The 25,368-nt window shown below is 37.2% G+C and overlaps 1 protein-coding gene across 5 annotated transcripts in view; it reads right to left on the bottom strand.

Annotated features, from left to right (window-relative positions):
• The window catches only part of Macrod2 (mono-ADP ribosylhydrolase 2), a 1,954,610-nt gene that overhangs the window by 502,478 nt on the left and 1,426,764 nt on the right, over positions 1 to 25,368 (bottom strand). For all 5 annotated transcript variants that reach the window (XM_048811891.1, XM_048811888.1, XM_048811890.1 and 2 more), the window contains one exon: positions 21,365 to 21,438. In XM_048811891.1, the coding sequence (XP_048667848.1) occupies positions 21,365 to 21,438 (74 nt within the window). The remainder of the gene's footprint in view (positions 1 to 21,364; positions 21,439 to 25,368) is intronic.

The following is a 25,368-nucleotide window of genomic DNA, read 5'->3' as shown; positions in this document are numbered from 1 at the left end:
GTTTAAGGTCCAGTATAGTGATGCCACCTGCTTCACTCTTCCTGCTAAGGATTTCTTTAGCTATTCTGGGTGTCTTATTTTTCCAGATGAATTTCATGATTGCTTTCTCTATTTCTACAAGGAATGTAATTGGGATTTTGATTGGAATTACATTAAATCTGTATAGTGCTTTTGGCTGTGTGGCCACTTTGATAATATTAATTCTGCCTATCCAATAGCAAGGTAGATCTTTCCAGATATCTTCTAAGGTCTTCTTTAATTTCTTTCTTTAGCATTCTGCAGTTTTTGTTTTAGAAGTCTTTCACCCTTTGGTTGATTCCCAAGTATTTTATTTCTTTTGAGGCTATTGGAAATGGAGTAGTTTTCTTTGTTTCCCTTTCAGAAGATTTGTCTCTGATATACATAAATGCCTTTAATTTATGGGTGTTGATTTTGTATCCTGCTATTTTGCTGAATTCATTTACTTGTTCTAGAAGTTTTCTGGTGGAAATTTTAGGGTCTTCTAGGAATAGAAACATAACATCAGCAAATAGTGCCAATTTGAGTTCTTTTTTTCCTATGTGAATCCCTTTAATTTCTTTCATCCATCTAATTGCTCTGGTCAGTGTTTCAAGAACTATGTTAAATAGAAGTGGTAAAAGAGGGCATCCCTGTCTTGTTCCAGTTTTTAGAGGGAATGCTTTCAATTTTTCTCCATTTAGAATGATGTTGGCCTGGGACTTAGCATAGATAGTCTTTATGATGTTGAAATTGTTGTTCCTATTATCCATAGTTTTTCTAATGTTTTGAACATGAAGGCATTCTGTATTTTGTCAAATGTTTTTTCTATATCTATTGAGATGATCATATGGTTCTTATCTTTAAGTCTATTGATATGATGAATTACATTTATTGATTTCCATATGTTGGACCAACCTTGCATCCCTGGGATAAACCCCACTTGATTGTGGTGTACTATCTTTTTGATATGTTTTTATATTCGATTTTCCAGAATTTTATTGAGAATTTTTGCATCTATGTTCATTAATTCAGATTCATTAATTGCATCTATGTTCAGATATTAGTCTGAAGTTTTCTTTCTTTGATGTGTCTTTGCCTGGTTTTGGAATCAGGGTGATATTGGCCTCATAAAATGAGTTTGGAAGTGCTTCCCCTTTTTCTATTTCCTGAAATAAATTGAAGAGTATCAGTATTTGTTCTTCTTTAAAGTCTTGTAGAACTCTGCTGTGTATCTATCTGGTTCTGTGATTTTCTTGGTTGGTAGGCTTCTGATGGCATCTTCTATTTTATCACTTGAAATTGATATGTTCAAATTGTGTATATTATCCTGATTCAATTTGGGCAAATCATATGACTCTAGAAATTTGTTGATGCCTTTGATATTTTCTATTTTATTGGAGTACAATTTTTCAAAATAATTTCTGATTATCTTCTGTATTTCTGTAGTATCTGTTGTAATATTCCTTTTTCATCACATATGTTAGTAATTTGAGTTTTCTCTCTCCTCTTCATTTGCATGGTTAAGGGTCTGTCAATTTTATTTATTTTTTCAAAGAACCAACTTTTTGGTCAATTTTTTCAATTGTTTATTTTGTTTCAATTTCATTGATTTCAACTCTGATTTTAATTATTTCCTGTCTTCTACTGCTTTGGTGTTTATTTGTTCTTCTTTTTGTAGGGCTTTGAGATGTAATGTTAAGTCATTTATTTGTTGACTTTTTCTCCTTTTAAGGAATGAACTTCATGCAATGAACATTCCTCTTAGAACTGCCTTTATAGTGTCCCAGAGATTTTGATACGTTGAATCTGTGTTCTCACTCACCTCTAAGAATTTTTTAATCTCCTCCTTGATGTATTTAGCAACCCATTGTTCATTCAGTAACATATTATTTAGTCTCCAGGTGTTGGAGTACCTTTTATTTTTTATTTTATCATTAATTTCTAATTTCATTCCCTTTCCTTTTATTATGATCTGATAGAATGCAGGGTAGTACCTCTACTTTTTTATATTTGCTAAGTGTTGCTTTGTGGCATGATACATGGTCTATTTAAGAGAAGGATCTATTTGCTGCTGAGAAGAAAGTGTATTTGCTCATTGAAGGGTGAAATATTCCATATACATCAGTTAAGTCTAAGTTATTGATTGTGTTATTGCATTCTATAATTTCTTTGTTCAGCTTTTGTTTGGAGATCTATCAAATGGTGAAAGAGGTGTGTTAAAGTCACCCAGCATATTGTGTTGTCATCTATTTGACTCTTTAATTTGAGAAGAATTTGTTTGATGAATGTAGATGCTCCATTGTTTGGGGCATATATACTTATAATTGTTGAATCTTGTTGGTGTATGGTGCCCTTGAGCAGTATGTAGTGTCTTTCTTTATCCTTTTTGATATTTACTTTTAAGTCTTTACTTTGAAGTCTACTTTATTTGATATGAGGATGGAAACCCCTGCTTGCTTCCACAGTCCATGTGAGTAGTATGATTTTTTCCAACCTTTCACCTTCAGTCTGTGGATGTATTTTCCCATGAGAAGTGTTTCTTGGAGGCAGCATATTGTTGGGTCTTTTTTTTTTTTTTTAATCAAATCTGCCAGGCTATGTCTTTTGATTGGTGAGTTTAGGCCATTAACATTCAGGGTTATTATTGAGACACAATTTGTATTCCCAGCCATTTTTGTTTATTTTGGTATTTAACTTGACTTGGTCTCTCCTTTGATTAGTTTTTCCTTTAGCATAATATTTTCTTTTGCTGATTTTCCTTGTTGTTTTTCAATTCCTCTTCATGGAATATTTTGCCTAGGATGTTCTGTAGTGCATGCAAGCTTTCTTGTTGTAAATTCTTTTAACTTTTGTTTATCATGAAAGGTTTTTATTTCATCATCAAATCTAAAGTTTAATTTTGCTAGATGTAATATTCTTGGTTAGCATTCATTTTCTTTCAGAGGTTGGTATATGCTGTTCCAGGATCTCTTAGCTTTGAGGGTCTGGGTGGAAAAATCTGCTGAGATATGAATTGATCTCCCCCTATTGTGATTTGATTCCTCTCTCTTATAGCCTTACAATTCTCTCTTTATTTTGTATGCTAGGCATTTTCATTATAATGTGTCTTGGTATAGATACGTTGTAATTTTGTACATTTGGTGTCCTGTAAGCCTCTTGTATTTGATTTTCCAACTCATTCTTCATGTTTGGGAAATTTTCTGATATTATCTCATTGAAGAGATTGTGCATTCCTTTGCTCTGAAACTCTATGCCTTCTTCTATCCCAATAACTCTTAGATTTAGTCTTTTGATGCTATCCCATAATTCCTGGATGATATGCTCATGGTTTCTTACCATCTTTACTGTGAAATCAACTTTATTTTCCAGATTATATACTCTGTCTTCATTATCTGATGTTCTGTCTTCCAAGTGATCTAATCTGTTGGTGATGGTTTCTATTGAATTTTTATTTGGTTTACTGTTTCCTTCATCTCAAGGATTTCTGATTTTTTTTCCCCCAAATCTCTATCGCTTTCTTGAACTAATCTTTTGCTACCTGTATTTACTCCCTTATCTCTTTGTTGGTGTGATCAATGGATGCTTGTATTTGCTCCCTTATCTGTTTATTGGTGTCATCAATGGTTGCCTGTATTGGCTCTCTTATTTCTTTGTTAGAGTGATCAATTTTTGCCTGTATTTGTTTATTTAGGTCATTCTTCAATTCTCAGATCATTTTAATTATGAACATTCTGAACTCCTTCTGTAACATTTCATCAACTACGTTGTCCACAGGTTCTGTTATTATAGTACCCTGGTTTTTTTGGGGGGTACTTTCCTCCCTTGTTTTTTCATGTTGTCTATGTGATTTCCTTTCTTACAGTGTGGATCTGAGGTATTGTAGTTTCTACCCTATAATCTTGTAGTATCTGTGCTGATTATCTGTATCTCGCCTTGTGTTGGGTTTCCAAACCCTGCTAGTGTCCCAGGATGGATGGAAGCTACCGCAACTTTAGGTGGGTGGCGGCAACAGCAGGAGGTATCTCAAAATAACAATGGAGGTGCCCCAAGAGGAATGCAACATCTTTCAGAAATGGGGCTGAAAGTGTGGGCCTTGCACTATCTCTGGGATACCTGCTCCAAGATGCAGCTGCTTCTAGGCCCTGTCTGTTGTCCCAAGGTAGAGGCTACTGCATGGGGAAGGCCCTGGGGATATCTGCAGTGTCTCAAGATAGAAATGGGATAGACCTGTGCTCCCAGGTGGTGGTGGTGGGGGAAAGGACCCAAGCTTACCCTGAGCCCTGGCTCCTGCGCAGGTCAGCAAGGCAGGTCAAGGCCAGGAACTCGTTGAGCTCTGCCAGTGGCTGGATGGACCTGGGCCTGCCCTGGGCACTGGCTCCCGTGAAGGCTGGTGAGGATCTGGGCCGGGTCTGAGCTCTGGTGGGTGTCTGCAGATTGAGGGGTGGATTGGGGCCTACCCTGGGCTTGAGCTCCCATGGGTGTCTATTGGTAGGTGAAGGCAGTCCTAAATATGATAGGTTCTTAATAAATGGCAATTATATATTCCTAAATAGCCACAAACAAGAAAGGAATGAATGTGAGCCTTTCCTATACAACATTCTCAATATTCTGGGTAGTTTCTCTTTCCCTTCCCCTTTCATCTAATCACTGTCCTTTCTCTCACTTTCACTCCCTTCTATCCTACTTTTTTCTTACTTCTTTCCTTTTTTGATTTCAGATCAAACATGCTGAGGATTGAGAGGAGGAAAAAAAAAAGAGCAAGAATGCATAAAATTTAGGTCTAGAAAGAAACACTTATTAGAAAATAATCTGGCCTCTGCTTAAAAGTACAAAATTGCCAACACAGAGCCAGAGAAATGTGTGGTATTTTCCCAGTGGTCGGTATTTAATTAACACTCTGCTATTGTCGTTGGCTCTGCTGTCACAAGGATAAATCATTCACAAGCTATTTTGGAGGCCTGTCCTGTTGCCACCACCATTTCATCAATCTTCTCATCAGCTTTGTCATTACAGATCTCAGTGATTTCTCACCTTTTCAGGAACTCTGCATGAATTTGACCCCGAGAAGTATTTGGCCACTATCATCTCAGCTATTAAATGTCAGATTCAGACATCTCAAACTGTGTGTCAAGACACTGTATTCTGGCAGCAATGAACCCATTACCATTTTTTCTCTCTCTCACAGAACATGCTCTTTGAGCACCCAAAATTGTGGGCTATGAGTTCTCTTAGGAGTCTAGTTTTATAGTGGGTGCCTATGAAAAGAACGTCTGTCACTACCTGTATGAATTTCCAGACTTTTGATAGTTCGTACCTGCATATTATGCAAATAATGTCTGCTCATCTCTAGTGGGTGAAATAGGAGAAGGGTTAGGCAAACAGAAATAGCTAAATAGCTTGCTCTATTAGCATTTTCCAGGTTTGTAAAAATCAATGAATTTTTCAAATTGTATTCTCTGCTCTTATCAAAAAGAGTCACATTGAGCCTGGTTTATTTCTGCCGAGGGGCTGGGAAAGGCTGGAAGCCCAGTGAGTCCTGCATACTACATCACTGTAGTAGTTCAAGTTGTGTGTCACCCCTGCACTTTTGCTTGTGTGCTGAGTGCTACTGGGCATGCCCCCATCTCCATTCTCCCTAGTACTCACTCATTTATCATCTTATGTTCAACCAGCACTTATTAAGCACCTGCTACATTCCAGGCACTGCTCAATGCTCTGGGGATATATAAGAAAATAAGTCATTTGAGTCATTGGTCCAACATAGTTGATCCTCCAAAAGGCAAATAAACAATGAATATACCCATTTCAAGTAATAATTAATATTATGCAAAAACCAAATGGTTAAGTATAAAGTGTAAAGGGTGGGCAGGTCTACTTCATATGGGGGTTGACTGAAGATCTCTGCGTAGAGGTGCTATTGGAGATGAGACCTGAACAATCAGAAATTAATTGAGCAGAGAGCTTTAGCCAGTGCCTTCTAAGTAGAGGGAACTACAAATGTTATGGTGACCTAAGCCATAGAGAAGTTGAGTGTATTTAAATTGTCCCGTGAGGCTTAAAGGTAGTAATAAGCAAAGAAGAAACGGTATACAGTGGAACTAAACAACATTTTTTTTTTTGAACATGAAACCCACTAGTAGTTGATTAGAGACTAAAAATGCTTTTCAGAATATGGCTTTTAAACAAATAAAAATACAGAAAATTACAATGGAAGCACTTTCATTGAGATAATGACTATGAAGAAATAGTACATACTATAGCAATATGTTTCTTATGGACACATTAAAAATAAGGTCTAGTAGTGGGTCTACTGTGTGTAGGTCAAGATGATCATTAGGTAGGGCTCTTATCTCTGCAACAATTGTCATGTAATAGCAAATGTCTGAGATTTCTACCAATGACAAAATCACAGGAACTGCTGACATCACTGTGGTTTATGACTACAGTCATGATGGAAGGAAGTACTAAATTTTAACTAGAGGTTAATGAAAATGCTTGTAAATTTACCCCTAAGTTCATAAACTCTTTGAAACTGTCTCAGTTTGTGAACTGTAGGTCCAGAAACCATGACGTAGGGTAGGCATTTGAATTTAACTCCCAGAGGAATGAAAGGCTTTGGAGGAACTGCAAGCCTAGCCTACTTTCATTTAAATAAAGAAGCACCCTCTTTCTTCTGTCCTGGGCCCCCTACTGCTCCAGGTACCCTCTGTACTAGAGCTCACCACATTGCTATGTAATAATGAATCCTTTGTGTTGCCTCCTCTATCAGGTTTCAAGCTAGCATAGGACAAGAATTACATATCAATTGTCTTTGTATAAACAGTGCACAATTATTTGGACATAGCAATGATTTCAGACTATTTGCTAATTAAATACATGTACTTTGGGCAGCTTTCAAAAGAATTACATGTGAAACTACATTATCAATGTTTCTCTGAAGTACTTATTTTTCTTCTTGAAATGGATTACATATAGAAATACATAACATTTAAAGAATAGTATCATTAGAATTTGAAATGGAAACATTGACATTGTTGGGTAGATGGAAGGAAGAAAAGGAAGAAGGGAAAGAGGGAGTAAGAAAGGAAGGAGATAGGTAGGTGAGTAGGAAGGTAGAAATAAAGAAAGAGGCTAATAGTAGATTCACTGAAAATAGATAATGTATTTACTTAAAGACCAAGCCTCTATTCTTCAAAATAGTACAAGTCTTTTCAGTAAAATACAAGGCCAGATAGGAAAAAGGATCAAGTTATATACATATCAGCTACAGAGCAACAGGTCAAATGTTCAGACTTGAGAGTAAGCTCTGAGGAATCTAGATTTTCTCCAGTTTGTTCCTAGAATAAATTTCCCATTTTAGACAAGATTCCTAATCTCATCTCACTGAATCCATCTGTAGATGAAGGAAGGAGTAAAATCTCCCCCTGTATAGCCACCCTTCTGTCCTGAGCCCCATCCAGATTCTGGTTAGAGTTCTGCACACTAGGGATGGTTTCTAGCCTTTATATTCAGATCAAAGCTTGGATTTGAAATGAAATACCTCTGAAATATAGACAAAATTCTGTTTTGCATGCTTAAAATCTGACATTTTTTTAAAAAGTAGATCCCTATGAGAAAAATGTGATGTCTTCATGTGTTTTCTGCTCCACATTGTAAGACACAAGACAAAACATTCACTCATGCATGCAACTGCATTTTTGTCAAGTCTCTCTGTGTGAGCTAGGTCTCTTGGATTAAAAAAACAAAGCAATAATTAATTTTTTAAAAAAAGATAAAATTACATAGTTCCTGTCCTCAAGCAAGAAGTAAAGCTAATATGTGAACCCACAACCACAGTAAAAGGTAGTGGTACTTGTAAGAGAAATTTTTCTGAGACTTCAGAAGATTGAAGAAAAAAATCACTAAAATATAATGTCTGGACAGGAAATAACAGGAGCACACAGAATACCATGTCACACAAAAGTATATGTTCTACACCAAGACAAGGCTGAACACTGAGAAATTACAGCCAATATAAGAGCCTACCCACTTCCACAGAAATTTAGAAATTTTCTGGGCTTATTTACAATTTGATCAAATATGACTAATAGATTATTGGCAATATCCATGCTCAGAAATGTTAGTATTCCAACCAGCTGGCCAAATGTGGGCCTAATCACATGAAAGTTTATTAGCCTATCTAAGCTATAGGGTGATTAACTAATAGTCACATTTTTTAACTATAATATAGTAACCTGTAATGAGTATGGGCCTGGCACTGTAGCAGAGGCAAGAAAGCAAGAGCTGGCCAAACCAGGGACCACCATTTGGTTTCACAAAATAATTAACTTAAATCATATGAGCAATAGCATGGAGGGTGCTATGGGACCATAGCAGAAGAAATCTGAATTCAACTCTAGTGAGACTTACATGCATTGAAAAGAGATCTCTAATACAGTAGTCTACATTTAGCCGGAGGGTGGATAATGATACTTTTGATGATCATGCTTATTAACTTGGAATTCTGAGTTAAAAGTCCCAATTGTCATTTATTTGCTGCATGATCTTTGCAATTTTAGTTAATATTTCTAAGTCTCAGTTTCCTTATCTGTGAATGGGAATGACTATGACTATCATACAGAACTTTTCTGATAATTATATGAGATAAACCAAGTGAGCTTGCATGGGCAAAGGCAAATTTCAATATCTCAGTATCTGTGACTTGTTTTTATTTCTATATTTTTAGCTCCTGAAAGACCACACTCAAGTTGATTTGTCCTTGAAATTCAAATTATCCTTGGCTATTGTCATAGGCCAAAAGTACCTTTATTTTTAGTGGAGCAGGGTGTTCACATTATTTTAGATCCTCAATATTAAATGTTTTGAATTCAATACAGAGAAGTAGAAGTGGTAGAACATAGAGTTTGGATACATCAGTCTTTCTTTTTCTCTAATTCTCCAACACACACACACACACACACACACACACACACACACCCTTTGCTATGCACACTAAAGATGTTTTACATTTCACTTTGCTCAAGACTTTAAGCCACTGGTAAGCCAACAGCTTTTAAGAGTTGGTCATAGGTATAATGTCTACGTGGGGGGCATAATTTAATTCTCATCCCTGCTGTAACCACCTCATAGAATTTCTTAATCACACATTTAATAATACATTTCAGAGACTGACTTTATTCCCACCCTTGAAAGAAAACCATTAGCCAACTGTACTTAGAAAAGGGAGAATTTATTTCCTTCTTCCTTTGCCTCCTGAATAGAACGTGACTATTTGGGGGTTCACTTATTGCTGGCAAATGGCCATTTCCTGCCTCTAGAAAAAAAAGGCTTAAAAGAATTTACCAAAAAACAGTTGAAATCCTCTGTAGACATCTAATAACTTATAAAGAAAAGAATGTTTTGATGAGTTAGTGCAAATGAATCAGGAACATATGGATCCTATTTCCCCTGAGTTTAAATTTGTAGAGAGAAAAACTTCTTAGAAAAATGAACTTTGTAGATGTCACTGAACCCAAGGGAAAAACATATGAGATGATTACTCATCTTAATACATTCCTAAGCTGCCCTGTGCTTAGCTGAAGCACACCCAGGTCATTTGTAGCTCAATTTAGACTGTCAAACACACACCCCATCAGGCTCTAATTGTTTTCAGAGTAAAATTCTGAACAGTAGAAAATACTGAGGTGGTTAGTATTTTCAGCAGTGATTTTTAATATAGAGTCCCATTGCTAATAACTTAAAGAAATTTAATTGTGGCAGTGGCAAGGGATTCTCAAAATTTTGTATGTGACACATATCTCCACATCCAGGGGCTGACCCACAGGTGGTTAGCATAAACAAGCTAGGGTACCAACTAGAAAACCATCTCCTGCAACCATGCTAAATATTGCCTTCATGTCCAGGGAGAATTAATTTGCTTCACATGACTGAGCATTTTGTTCTCAGGAGATTCTTTTCAAGAAAAAAATATATTGACACAAGATCCAAGAGACAGAAATGTTGTCTTTATTTTAAAATACCTACGATAATTACTCAAAGAATGGTTCAATTGTATTTGTTGATGAATTTTTCCAACTTTTTAAATGCATCTCTTGCATGGATGCATCTGAGTATGTATCCAGAGATAGTGATTATTATTAAGAAGATACTGGAAATACAATAAAATACTTTCTAAAAGAGAATCAAAGGTCCCTAATATGTACATACAAGGTGCCACAGACAGCTAACTCCCATGAACATTTCATGTGAGCGATATATAGACATTTCAAACTCATTTACAGTTCCCATGTCAAAAGGAACTGAAGAACTGTAGGAAGTGAGTGGTGCCACTGGTGTTGCCAAGGTCCTAAGTTCTTATTAGAAGGCCAGTCATGAGATTGTTGAGAGGGGGATTTACTCTTACAGTTCTCACGTAGCATAGCTCTTCTCATATTGAATAAAAATATGAGATTTTACCTTAGTACATTTTGGATGGAAGGGATTCTTGAGAGTCACAGCTCTAACCATTCTCCACCAGCAGCTGGAGAAATCTTGAAATACAGGTGACTATCATCCCAGATATTGTGACATAATAGATTAAGGGTATGGCCTGGAATCTGATAATCATTTCTCCGGGTGACTTTTACCATATTTTACTGATGAGGAACAGGGTCCAGAATGATTGTAGTATCTCTGAGAAACTCCTGATTCCCAGGCCCGTGACTCAACAAGTTGAACAACTCCTGGGTCATTAGTAGCGTACTTTAGAATGTAACAGGGAAGGGGAAACAGCCCAGAGGAACATATGCTGGCTAGAAATAATCAATATTTATTGCAATATTTACTGCAAAATGAATGTAGCTGCGTTATTTCTATGCCATGTTCAGGCTCTTAGTACATAAAGTAAAAATTCCACATGGGCAAAATTTTTCTTTAAATCTACTGAGGAAGGCCTTATGTGGGAAAATGGCAGTAAGTCCAATAAATCCAATTTTTTTCTAGGATCTAGAATAGATTCCTGGAGGTTTTTCTCAGTCTCCATTGAGCAAAAAGATGAAGTTTTGAACTAATATTTAGCAGTAATATCAGAGAAGCAGCAACAATAAGTGTTTACAAAGCAATGAATAGAGAAGACACATATGAGAATTTGGACCAATTGGAAGAAAAGTAGATATCCATGTATTATCCTATACAAAGATTTATTGTAGACCTGAACATTAATTGCATCATTTAAAATGTCTTTTTTCTTATCTCTTCTCATTTTAAGGAGTGGACTTAGCAGACTATAAGCACACATAGTACCTCTCTACTATTAGACACCATGTTCCCTTGTACACAGCAGCTGATATGCCAGATAGCTGCCACTCTTGCTACAGAACCAAACAAAAAATCGATATTTTAGAATCTCCCTGGAGCTTTTACTTTTTGCCTTAGTCCTTCAACCTAGGATCATAGATGTAAACTCTTTATTCTGACCAGGTTTTAGTAGTTGTAGAGTCTCTGATATTCATCTATTCTCACTTTGTGCAAATTAATAGTCTCCTCACTAAAAGGCTGAGGCTTCTTGGTGGAGACTTCTAAGGAATTCATGAATAGAAATGAAGATCACACAATCTCATTGAAGGGGGAGTATGTTAGCAAGCCTTTTTGTCTTGGGTTCATAGTCACATCTCCCAATGTTGTGTGTCCATAAGTTCACTCTCTTGTGAAGTTTCTATGAGTATGTTTTCTGTTGAACCACAAGAGAGGACAAGCAATTGCTTTGCTAGGCCTATTTGTGTTTCTTCTGATAGTGAGTAGCAATGCCATTGTTGAAGGAGGCCTTGTCTCCCTAGGAGCTACCTCTTTGCCCAGAAATGACTAGAAAAGCAATGAGATAGTGTCAGTTTTGGACATAGCTTCCTTCTAAAATAATGTCCTGAGTGAGAACATTATCCATTGGCATAAAAATCATTTAATTCTGTTAGTATGGGAAAGTACCTTTTGGTTTTTCTCTGGGTTGAGCTAGATAACAGTGAAGAGTCTGCTGATGTTTCCTTTAATCAGGGTCACACAGAAGTCTTATTCAATTAAGATGGAGGGCAAGGGAAAGGGTTTTTTTGTTTGTTTTGTTTTTTTCATCTCCACCTAGAAATCAGAAAGTCACATGCTTATAGCTCACAAAAATGATTTGGAGTGCCTTCAGCTAGGACCTCATAGTGTTGTTTATACCTCTGTGTCTAATGTAGACTCAACCACATGCTCAAAACTCTATTTTGTATATATATATATTTTTTTTAGTTTTACATTATTTGGATAATCAGCACTTTAATTTGATGAGGAGTTTTAAAAACTATTTAAAAATCACCATATAATCCAAAATCATTTACAGAAAATCTACATGGTAGTTTGTACTCCTACACTAAATGGGTCAAGGTTGGTAATATTAAACCAAACGAATACATCCCTAGGGGAGTGGTAATCATCTTTAAGGCAAACAGAGAGCACCTGAAAATGAGGCTTGATGTGTTAGTATGTCACCTGGGAAGCCTCGAGAATTGGAGAGAGTAAAGTTCTCTATTGGTCTGATTGGGTAATGATCCCATAGGTACAGATATGTGGCCATTATTAGCTTGAGTTTTTAGAGCTAAAAGTGAGTGACCATTTCATTTTGCTAAAATACATTTCATTTTACCTCAGTTTTAATTTTTCAATCAAGCCAACAGAATGAGCTCTAGGACTCTGCCAGCTGTCCAACAATCTGTGGCATTTTCAGCAAATTGTCTTCCTAAAGCAGAACCCCCCACCCAAATGGCCGGGGCCAAGGCAACGGGTAATTCCTATGCCCCATATCTCTGAGCTTGACTCCCATTCTTTCCTTTTCCAATTCCAAATGGCAAAGAAATTCCAGTAAAATACTCTATTTAACCTTGTTTGGGTTCTGTATATGGCTGCCTGTGTAAGACCCCAACCCTAGAAAAATCATCAGGAGCCACAGAAGCAGGTTTAGAGTAGAATATGAGAGGGCCTAACTAGTTCACTCCAGGAATTTCCTTTTGATCAAATGTAACTACCAATGGCTGTAAAATTAAAATAAAATGCTTAACCTAGAGAGGATTTTATGAAGATGTAATAACATGTATTAGAGGGCCACACACGGGACAAGGGACATGTCAGGAGCAAGATAAATATGGTTTTCTTTTTTCTCTTGAACTCTTTTATGTACCTACTCCACCTCTCCTAGAATTCTTTCTAGAAGCCCCTGACTATATATAAATTCTCCACTCCTATTTAAACATAGTGCCTTCCAACACAATATTTTTTCAGATTCTCTCTTCACTGCCTGACACTATTCTGTTTATCTGGATATAATAGGGTCATAATGGACACTGTCCTGGGTTAAAGAGGGCCAGCAGAGTAAAATGTGTGTTCATCATGTATAAGTGGAGAAGTCAGAAAACCATCTTAATCTACAAGGAACTATAGGTTGATGTAGATAAAATACCCTACAGCCTTGATATGAAAATATTCCCTAGTGGGAGAGGGAAAAATCACTAGGTTTTCAAAGCTTTTCGAACAGAGTAAGAATAGGGGATAGGACTCTTAGGCAATCTTAACTCAATGCCTAAAATATCTGATTGAAGTCTCTTCCACGCTAGGCACTCTGGCAATGGGCTCACTAACTGAAGCAGTAAAATTATTGCTATTTCCTGTACTGTGGTTCTTGATGACCAGAACAGGGTTATGGGATATGGAGGCAACATGAACGGGTTTCCATTTCTAGTTCCAAGTTCTCTGGCATATCTGCTGTGTGCAGATGCCAAAGCAGTATGGGGCTGTAAAGATAGCTGGGTTTGTTGTCAATTTTGCAAGCTCTAGTATGGGGCAATTCATGCTAATGCCAAATACCAGAACATTCCCTTGGCTTTTACCGTGACGATGAGAATTTAGAACAATAAAATAAAGAGACAAAACTTTTCTTCTGCCCACCAATGTAGCTGCTTGTCATAAATCTCAACAAAGCCTGAGAATGGGGAGGTAATTATGTGTATAAAGAAAGGGAGGAGTAAGGAAGGGTGGTGAGAGAGAGAGAATGAGAGGGAGGGAGGAAGATGGGAGAGAGATAAAGAGAGAAAAGAAAGATGAGAGAAAGAAGGAGAGAGAGAGGGAGGTGGGGTAGGAGGACTGAGGTAAATATAAAATGTTTGCAAATCCTCAGAGCTCTTGAAGGGTAAAAGCAACATGGCCTATCTGCAAAGTCTGGGAATAATTTTCTTCAATTATGTCACAGTCTATGAGCATCATGGCTCCCACCTAAATATCATGCTTGGGCTAGTCAAAGGATACATTTTTATAGCAGCCTATTAGGGTGATGATTATTATTACCATAACCATATTCCTGCACAGGATGTGAATATTTCAGAAACGGGATTTATTTTTCTAAATACACATATTTTAACTTTAGATTGCACCAAAAACTAAGGACAGCACTGATACTCAAATGATGTTTTTGGACATAAAAAGGCAATCCCGGAGAACACTGAGCACTTCATTGGCTTCCTCTAGGTCTCTGACTTTTAACCACACCCCTGTGCTGTGTAGATTTGGAGGGTGGCAAATTATGTTTTTGTGTTTCTGTAAATAAGTGTCCACAGAAATTGGAGCTTGGCATAAAGGATATAATTTTCCCATCATAAATGTAAGCCTCATTTCATGTTTCATTTAAACCCCCTTTTTAAGAACCACAAAAGATTCTAAGGCATTTCATGTCAGTGACATAAGGCAGGCCCCACACTGGGGTTTTTTTGGTGATCCATAATGTGATTCTGAAACAAAAGTGACAAACAATTTTTAACACTGCATATGTTCAAAGACCTGTGCCAAGAAGGGGAAAAAATAGTCTTGGCACCAAAAGCTAAAGTGCACCAGTTCCTTTGTGATCCATAATGAGGAAACAAGTGGCCATGCCCTTGACCTTGTCAAATTAGCACAAGAGCAGCAGATGAACCATTCAGGAGGCCAATCATGCACGTCTTCAGTGGATTCCCCATTCTATTTTCTGAGGTTGAGGAACCTATTCATCTTTTTCAATGATTTGTGAATTATTTATCTGAATGGTAGAAGACAGGGGATAGTGGCACAATACAAATATCGTTTAATGTCTTCACTTCTACAGGACACCAATGATGAGCTCAAAACCAGTTTTCTTCTCTGGCTACCGTCAGTTGACTTTGAGGTCAACATGACACTAGGTGAGGTCTGGGACCTTGGCTAATATAAGTCATGGAGCTTGGTATGCTTCATAATGATGCTGTCACATACATGTTTTAACTCAGCATTCCTGGCCACATCTGTGAGCACACCACTTAAAGTGACAAACAGCAATGCCACAGGTGTTGTGTTTCCCTCAGAAGGCACAGAGTAAACAATTTAAATGAGAAATAGATGATATTTAACACTTTTAACAACAATCTGTTTGTGCTAAAAACACCGTTAGAGAAATATACATCAGATAGGGGCCCAAACTCTGTATGCAATAAGAGCAAACTTCCACTTTCCTCCTACACAGAAGGAAAGTGATTTTGGTTTGTAAATGCCAAACTGGAGTTCCTTCCTGCCAGTGATTTCCAAGTCTAGCTAGGTGCCTGCTAAGAGCCTTCAAAGATGAGCCAAATGCCCACCCGCCCCCCAATCCTGCATTATTCTGACAAGTGGATCTGTTTGTGGGGAGGAAGTGTTGGTATGAGGGAGGAGGTTAGGAAATTCCCCAGGAGTAGCTGAGTGGGAAGGATTCCATACCCCACAGTCTGCAGAGATGAAGTTAGAGCCTGGCTTCAGGTGAACTGTGATCTCCCCTCTGGATGGCTGCATATGGCCACAGCTTTAATTAGAGCCTCCTAGAATGCAATGCATCTGTCCATCTGCTGCTTTGTAACTGCCAGGGAGGGGAAGGGGGCTCAGTTGCAGTATAAGGTTTCCATGTTTAAAAGTTCCCTGGAAATTCACTGATCTTCCAGCTCAGAATCTTCATCCTAGATGTCTTATCCCTTAAGAGGATTTCCTGGAAGACTTAACATTTATTTTGTGTGCTATGGGATGCTTGTTCCCTAAGGGAATTTGAAATATTGAATATGACCTCCCTGACTTGGAACTATCTTATAGAATCAGGCCATTTGTAGTTTTTAAGTGTGAAAGACATCGGGTTCTTTTGCTTTTTATGGAAAAACTTACAAGTATGTACATTGCCCCAGAGACCAATAGCCAAATGCCATATGAGTCCCTGGGGTAGAACAAGGAACAGGCCCAATAAAGACATTTCTTAGGCTAAATTCCAGATATGAACAGGGTATCTCAGAGCTATAGTGGGGGGAAATCACTATTTCACATGAAATGTTAGTTTTAGACTGCATGAAAAATGATGAATGCATAAAACTGTGTATGATAATGCAGAGCAGCCACACCAGTTAATGAGTCTAAGGCCACATTTCCACTGCTCATTTTCATAACACTTCCCTATTTTGCTCACTTAAAATTGCTACTTGAGAAAAAAAAATCTGCATGGTGGTGGGGTACTTATGGAAAGGGTATTATGTTGTTGTCAAATTTTTATAACTCACTCTGATATTCTTTTCTTTTGGTTTTCTGAACTTAGAAGTTCTTAACAACTTAGCTGAAAACGTTGATGAGTAATCTTGACCCTTTGCCCACCTCATGCTTGATCCCTAAGACTCTCTGCCACGTACTTATGTTTCAGTCAAGATTTCTATTTCTTTGCATTTCAGTTCTGTATTGTGAGATAATTCATCTAGGTGGTCTTCCCGTAGCAATAATTCAATTCTCAGCAGTGAAAGTTCTTTTCTGATTTTTAATTTTTCTGTTTGTGAGTCATTACCATTTTCAGTTCCGTAACAACATTTTTTTTGTGCCCCAATTCTATCCTGCTGAGATTATCCTTCCATGTTTTGTTAAAGTGCTGCCTCCTCTCTTCCACTGAGCAGCTGAAGTCAGAGCTGACTGTAGGATTCATTTAGTTGTACCATCTCCCTCAAGTTCCTGAGTCCTCTTAATATGTAGTGATAGCAGACCTCTCACAATTCAAGTTTTGGGCAAACTAAATAAGGTAGACACTGGAATATGTTTTTCATGCTCCTGCCCACTGGACCCAAGTTCTCAAGTCAGGACTCTGAATGTTGAAGTGCCCCACCAAACCAGCTGGCAGTGATTAGTGAAATTATTTAGAAAAAAATCTACCAACATACCGGAATAAAAAAAAAAAAGTGTCTATTCCTGACCATTTAAAAATCAGAGGGTAACTAAATGGTGAAATGCAAAAGTTCACTAATTGTATAACAACACCAATTATTTATGATATATGATAGCCAAACTTTCAGAAAACGTGCACTATTAAAGCACATGCTTATCTAAGGTGAGTATGACCACTGATGGGGGAATCACATTATACAGATTCCCTGTGTTTTTAAAGGAAAACTTTAGGGGACTTGATTATCTAAATTCTCAGAAGATGTAACTTTACTCACCAAACTTGATGCTGGCCTTGCTAAATCAGAGCTGACTGGCTTACAAAAGGACAGTCAGATTCATAATGGGACATGTGCAAACAACTAAATGAGTGTATAAGATAGTGTGCAAAATAATAACAATGATGATCATGAAATAGCAATATGTGAAAGATAGGGAACGAGAGGGAGAAAATGAGCCACATTACTTCTTGATGGATTCCAGGCACTTGTGAGATCCTCTTGCTCTAGGTCTGGCCCTTGAATTACAAAACACTTCTTTAAAATAGTTCATTTCTATGGCATAATTTTCCTTTATCTAAGCTGGCTTGACTATATTTCTACTTCTTTCAAACAAGCTCAAATTAAGACTCAAACCCAAGTTCATGTTATGGAATATCTGCTCAATTTTACCATGTCTTTTTTGATCACTTTATTTGGACTTCAGACTCAAATAGCCAACTTGACCATTTGAAATCTTCATTAGATATCTAAAAACATGTCAGATTTACCTGTCTGCAACATAATTTTTGTTTTCTTTATATTTTCATATGAACATACTCCTATACTAATTTTCTTCATCTCATTAAATGCACCAAATTTTACCCAGAAGCAAAGGTCAGAAATTCAGTTGAAATTCTTGACTCTTCTCTTCTTTGTCATATATCACCTCTGACTTTCCTCTATGATAAACATTACTACTTTTTGCTAATATTCATTTTTCTCTGCTCTGAACATATGAAAGGATTGCATTTGTGTTTTCCTCTGGACAATGTAATGTGAGGGAAAGTTACATGTATCTTTCCTGTGTAGAAGCATCCCTACAAAATAATTGATTATCTATTCTTGTCATCTGATAGATGTTATTTTGTATAGTAGTGTATCTGTCAGCCTGGGTTCCTAACTAATCCAGAGCCCCCTGCTGACTCCTGAAATGCAAACAGTACAAGTGACAAATAAACCTTTGCCATTTTATGACACTGAGATCCAGGTATCATTTGTAACTGCAGCATAGCCTAGTCTATCTTAACTGAAAATGAACTCTAAATCCTATTTTATAGTGTATCCCAAACATGATGTTTGTTACCTCCTTTTCTATCTATCATCACTGTGTTACAAAGCACCCCATCTTTTGCCTGAAATTACAGCAGGAGCCTCTTAATCAGTCTTCCCTTTCCTACTGTCATAACTCTAAAGGCCGTTTTCCAAAAACCAGCCAGACTCATTTTTTAACAGTAAAAAGATCATATAAAATTACATTAACTAATTACACTAACTAATTACATAACAACATCAATATACCTGAACCCTCCAAAAACTATGCAACAGGCTCAGAGTAAAATCGAAAGTCTCTCAATGAACCACAAGACCCTATAATTGCACCTCTACTTATGTGTCCTCATTTGTCTCCTGTCATTCTTTTCTTTCTCTGCTCCAATCACAGTGGCTCTCTTACCATTGCTTGCAAACTGTAAGCTCGTTCTCTCATCAGGGTTCTTCTCTTTCTGCTTCTTCAGTGTGGAACATTCTAGGTCAAGACCTCAGTATGACTTGGCCTACTCCTTCTCATTTTATGACTCTTTCTTCCAAGAGCCAGTCTTCAGAGCAGTCGTTACATTCTCCACAACCGAATCCCTCAATAACTCACAATCTAGTCACCTTGATTTATTTTGTGAAGCACTCTTTGAACTCTCTTATTATTTACTTACTTTGCATTTTTTTTTAATCCTAGACTACGAATATCATAAGGCAGGGATTGTTTGTTTTTCACTGCTCTGTGCCTGGTATGTAAAAAAGTGTCTGATGCTTAGTGGAATTCAATAAATATTTATCAAACGAGTGAATTAATGAATAAATAGCTAAAACAATCAGGATGTCAAAACAAAACTGCAGTGAAGAGACAACTGAATTAGAAGCAGTGCACTTTCACAAGTCCTCTACCTCGTTTGTTTAACAGAGCAAAAAATAAATACAAATACTGCTAGATAATCAATTTGTATAGCTTTTATCTATGATCTACCACTTATAATTCATTTATTTGGTAAACCCTGATGTGTTCAAATTAACTTGTTCCAACTAGCCAGAGCATATTGAAACAAGGAATCTTAAAAGGGAATTAGCACAAGATATGTTTAAAGGTTCAATAACTGATCCATATTTCCCAATCTAAATTATCTAAATTTTCTACAATGGATCCAAGAAATGTGCAAGAATATTATACAAAAGAAGAAGAATGAACTCAAAGACAGGGTAGGCAAATGAATTAAGTAGAAAATACTGGGCCAAGAAGTTTCTAGGGAAACTAACTTTCTGAATAACTTAACCAGTACAAATCCATCATCAGAAGTTGTCAGTGTGCTGTGAACGTGACCAACGTGTTTACTTTTCATCAGTACCTGAATGAGAAGTGTTTATGCAAATTTTCATCACATGCCAGGATGACATATGTCATCTTACAAAGCCAGTGGTCCAGCTAAGGAGCATTTGCTGTGACAAAGACATATATTGAAAGATAACTGGTTTTCAAAGGAACTGAACTTCTCTCCCTTGCCTCAGTAGCATTGTAATGAAGACTAGCTGTAAGAGTCATGAGAACTGTGTTAGACTCTTGACTCTGTGACTTTCTACTCTTGAATATATCATTTAACTTTTGATGCTGGATGGGGAAGAGGATAACAATACCTTTCCTAGATGTTTCATAAGGTTGCTGTAAAAATAAAACAACTCATGTCAAAGATGTGTTTTATAAGCTGGATATTTTAGTTATTTGTTTTTATTTTGCTTCTTTGAGGAAACTTAAGGCATCCTCTAAATTGAAGTTGAAATTTACATATTTCAAAGTAAGAGAAATAAATAAGAGCAAGCATCAAAATAGATGTTTGGCCATGTGGTCTTTCCTTCCTCTTAAGATTAACAACATTCCTATCTGGTTAAAATTGTTGAGTAGGATAATTAGAAAATCATACTGCTGTTTCTTTAAACACACAGAGGTACGACAACTCTCTCACAAGAAACACCCATACTGTTTTCATACTCCACCACTTGTGAATAATCCATCTCTTAACCAAATAAAAAACAAAATTCACAGTCCATGATAGAAGGAAAAGAAATCCTTGGTAGTACTTACATTACTGCCTGAAGAAAAAGGCAAAATCAGAAGGAAAGTGCTCACGATTGTGCATTGTCTAAAATCTACTTGCTGTTAAATATACAAATGGACAAACCTCTGAAAACTAAAGCTCAGTGGACTTTAGTTATTTTGTTGCTTTATTTGTATAATTCTCTTGTTCATCATTGAACATACCCAAATATCTTATACAATAATAAAAATAGGAGGCGCAAAGAATCCTCTAATGGAAACATTTAGCTTCATTAAAAAAAAACCTGGTTATAACAATTTCATTATCAATTATCCAAGCCTACTCTGATCTCACACTCAGAAATAACTTTAGGAAGATGATTAGTTATAAATAAAGACAGTACAAAATACCCCCAAATTACTGTACTCCAAGAATCCGCTATCAACAAAGACAATTTGACTCTTCAAGGAAAACAGCACAGGAAAAACCATTTATTTTTAATGAAATTCATCCTACTCTCTCTTCCATATGTACAATCCACAATATCCGAAAATGTAAAAATGAGATTATGGTGAGAAGAATCTGATGACTCCACCCCTCTTCACTATCAAACTGACCAATATACTTACTTAAGTCAACAGATTACAGGGAAACATTTAATCACCAATGTAACCCAAATGAAGAATGGTCAGCTAAATCTGGCTCAATGCCTAGGACTAGCTGATATCTATTTTATTTAGGTGCTTTTTTAATTAAAAAAAATCAAATTACACCATCAGGAAAGCTCCCTGATTGTGCTGTTACTCTTACCTCGTGGTGATTTTTTGTCAGCCATTCCTTAATCGTGCCAAGGGCAATGAGCGCAGCAGGTTCATTTGGAAAACCTAAGTGAAGAGTCGAATGAAACAAATGAAAAGAAGTGATAAAGGCAATAGAGAGGTCAAAGGTGGTATGAGAATGGAATTCTTTTTTAAAAAAAAATAGTATTTAATTCAACCAACGAGTACTGAGCAAGGCAGGCCTCAGTAAGTTGTATAGATAGGAAGCCTGCAATTCTACATGGGAGGCATTAAGAGGGATGGTCCTACATAATCCGGAGTATAAAATTAAAAAAAAAAACCAACACAGATAAAGGATTTGACTGTTATTTAAGAACAATATCAATAAAAATATACTTAATAGCTTACAAAGCACTTTCATGTATTTTTTTTTCTTACAAGTGGTGCTCAGATTAATTTTTATTACCCTCCTCATCTTAAAAATCAAGTAAATGTAGCTCAGAGAAAATACGTGGTTGGCCCAGAGTCACAAGGTCACTACTCCATCAATAAACTGTCACAGACTGGGTAAATAACATGCCAAATAGTCATACCACAGAAAGCAACTATCGATATTCACATAATGTGACTTATGTTACACTTAGGGACATTGGAAATGGTGTTTGAGATTAAGACCACATGAATTAACTGATTGTGGGCTGTGGTTTGTTTTTGTTTTTGTTTTTTGAAATCAGAGATTGGACCCAGGGGCACTTAACCACTGAGCCACATCCCCAGCTTTTTAAAATTTTTTATTGTGAGACAGGTTCTCTGTAAGTTGCACAGGGCCTTGCTAAATTGCTGAAGGTAGCTTTGAACTTGTAATCCTCCTGCCTCAGCCTCCAGAGCCACTGGGATAACAGGCATGCACCACTACACCCAGCTGTGAGCTTTATTTTTAAGGGCAGAATATATGTCACACATATACTTCCCCGCAGGGAGTATCAGCATACATTTTCAGAATTTCCAAAAACACATAAGAATGTCTTTTCAGGTATATCAACTGAACACATTCCTAGACCTGCAGAATCATTAGGCATTCTGCCAACAGAGAAATTTATGAAGGAATAACCGTATACATTTACATAACTTTGGTACAGAAAGAAGAAGAGATAGGAGTTGAGTATTTTGTCGGAACTGCTCTCTTTAAGTTCACCTCTGGCTCCTTCATCGTGGAATCCCATCACCTTCCCATGAGTCTTCAGCCTCTCTGGCATTAGACGTGCTTTCTTTGTATTTTCATCTCTCAGTTTCTCTTCCCTCTTGGATTTTGCTTATTTAGTTCCTTTTTTATAAAAGTACAGTTCAGTGTTTCTTATTATGTTTATAAAGTTGTAAACCCATCGTTACTCATTCCAGAGTATTTTCATCATCCTATAAAGAAACCCTGTACCCATTAATAGTCACTCCTCAATCCTCCAGCCAGCCAGCCTTTGGCATCCATGAATATTTTCTGTCCATGTGAATTTTCAGATTTACCTTCTGAAATTTTCAAAATTTCCTTCTCCCCTGTATTCTCCTACATATTTGAACACTCTGCCCTCATTCCTTTTTCAGGAGCATTCATTAAATGTACTTTGTTCCCAACATCTAAACACAGCCTTCTTCTTCATCTGTACTCTAGCTATCTAGCTAGTTACAGCAACATCCAGAAATCATGTCCATGAGGGTGTCTTCTGGAGAGGACATTGTCTGTGTGAATGGACAGAGAAAGTAAGAGGGAGATGGAGGGGGGAATATCTCTAAGATTTAAAAGACCCAGTTATGGAGGGTAAATTCATATACTAATAGCTCATACTGATGTTTTGGATCTTGGCAGACCTCCAGAAAAATGTGTGAGAGAAGAGGAGCAAGAGCATTGTCTCCATTTCCAAAAATGAACACAGCTTTCCTGATTTGCATTCTATGGGCTTTGATAAAGGGTGCTTTAGGAAGGAAGACAAAAGAAAGCAAGGCCAAGAGTCATCTATTTTAATTTACAGATAAGAGAGAAACACTGGAATATGAAAAATATGCACAAGTTCTTGAACCTTTGTAAGTTCATCTTGAACATCTGGGATTGTAGACTTGTTATGAATTGTTTAATTGTATTCATTTTCCTTAAAAGAATGCCTCAAAATATAATACCCCAAATTAGTAAAAAAAAATAATTAAACAATTCTTAATTCATTAAACACGTTATTATTAAAGCCCCCCAAGAGGGGAGATACAAACACTTTAGTGAGTCTCTGTCCTCTAAAATTTTAGCTTAAAGTCTGAAAGAGGAAATACATAAGTAAAATGACAGCCACAAGACAGCATGGCAAAACATTAGGGTGGCAGATGCAGATGATGGAACTAAGAAAAATAGAGATGTGGGGTTTACTTGAAAATCATCTAAAGTTTGAAAAGAGAGCTGCAATGTGGGAAATGGGGAAACATTGTCTTCAGAAGTAAACAGTGAGCAATATGGAAATGATAAAAAAGGTGAAGGAAAGTGAAGGGGAGAAGGCAGGATGAGTATCTGTGGGCTGCAAAGAGGAAGAAGGCCAGGATGAGTATTTGCTGTTAAGGAATTGTTTTAGTGAGCTTTGCATCACTGTGACCAAAATATCTGACAAGAACAACTTGGGCTGGGCGTGGTGGCACATGCCTGTAATCCCAGCAGCTTGGGAGGATCATGAGTCTAAAGCCAGCCTCAGCAATAGCAAGGCACTAAGCAACTCAGGGAGTCTCTGAATAAAAAATAGGGCTGGGGATGTGGCTTCATGGCCAAGTGTCCCTGAGTTAAATCTCTGGTTACCCACTCCCCCAAAAAATGAATTAGAGGAGAAAAATGTATTTGGGACTCACGGTTTCAGAGGTCTCCATAGATAGCCAAGTCCATTGCTCTGAACCCAAAGGAAGCAGGACATTATTGCCAAAGGGTACAACAAAGGAAAAAGAGCTCATCTCATGGTGGCCAGGGAGCAGAGAGAAGAAAAGGACGAATGGGCTACAGAGAAGATCAACACTCCCTGGGCATGTCCCCAGTGACCCACCTCCTGCACTAACATCCCACCTGCCTACTTCTTACAGTTACACCCAGTCCATCCATTCAAACTAGTATGGACTGATTAGATTATAGTTCTCCCAATCCAATCATTTCACCTCTGAACGTTCTTGCATCAACACAAGAGTTTTTCAGGAATACATCATATCCAAAACCACAGAAGGAGCTAACCACTAGAGGCTTTTCCAGTGTAGCCCTTCCCTAAGTTTAACATTTGTAGTTACACTTCCCTTGATATACTCCACGACCTAAAATGAAATGTGTATTTTTTCCTTAAAACACACCTCCTCCCTGGCTTTATCTCTCTCTTGGCACTGCTATATTTAAGAACTTTCCCTGCTGGTAACTGAGTCCTAAATACATTGATCCTCTAAAATATTGTACATCTGCCCTTCCTTTCCTCCTTTCCCATTGATCTCATTCAAAGTCCAATGAGCCCTCACCTGCACAACTGTAGGTGCCCCTGAATTCTGCTCTTTTGGTTTACTTGCCTTCTCTAATCCACCTAACATACCATTTACAACTGATTCCTTCTAAAACATAGCAATCATCACGTTACAATCTCAGACAAACCCACACAGTCTTTGTTGACTCTCCAGCTCCTGAAGAATAAATAAGAACACCTTAGCATGTTAGCCTTGCCCATTCCAATGGCCACCATGGGCCTTTCTAGACTTCCTTAGTTTTGCCTGTTTATTCACTTCCCATGAAATTATTCTCCAACTCTTAGGTTTGCTTAATAATTGTTCAAAATATAGAATTATAGGGCTATATAAATCAAATAAATTTTATAATCACCTTCAATTGCAATGGCCATCTGCATTAACATTCACCTTTTTGAAGATACAATTCCCTACAGAGAAATTATACAAGTTCTTCTAGAGCCATGGCAACGATGGTCAACTCTCAACTATTTGTGACCTCCTGGTCACTCTCTCCCATTTGCCAAAGCCTCTGGCTCAGAG

The sequence above is a fragment of the Marmota marmota genome, unplaced genomic scaffold, assembly GCF_001458135.2.
Source record: "Marmota marmota marmota unplaced genomic scaffold, marMar, whole genome shotgun sequence".
Classification (NCBI taxonomy): Eukaryota; Metazoa; Chordata; class Mammalia; order Rodentia; family Sciuridae; genus Marmota; species Marmota marmota.
This window is presented reverse-complemented; position numbering and strand designations above follow the sequence as displayed.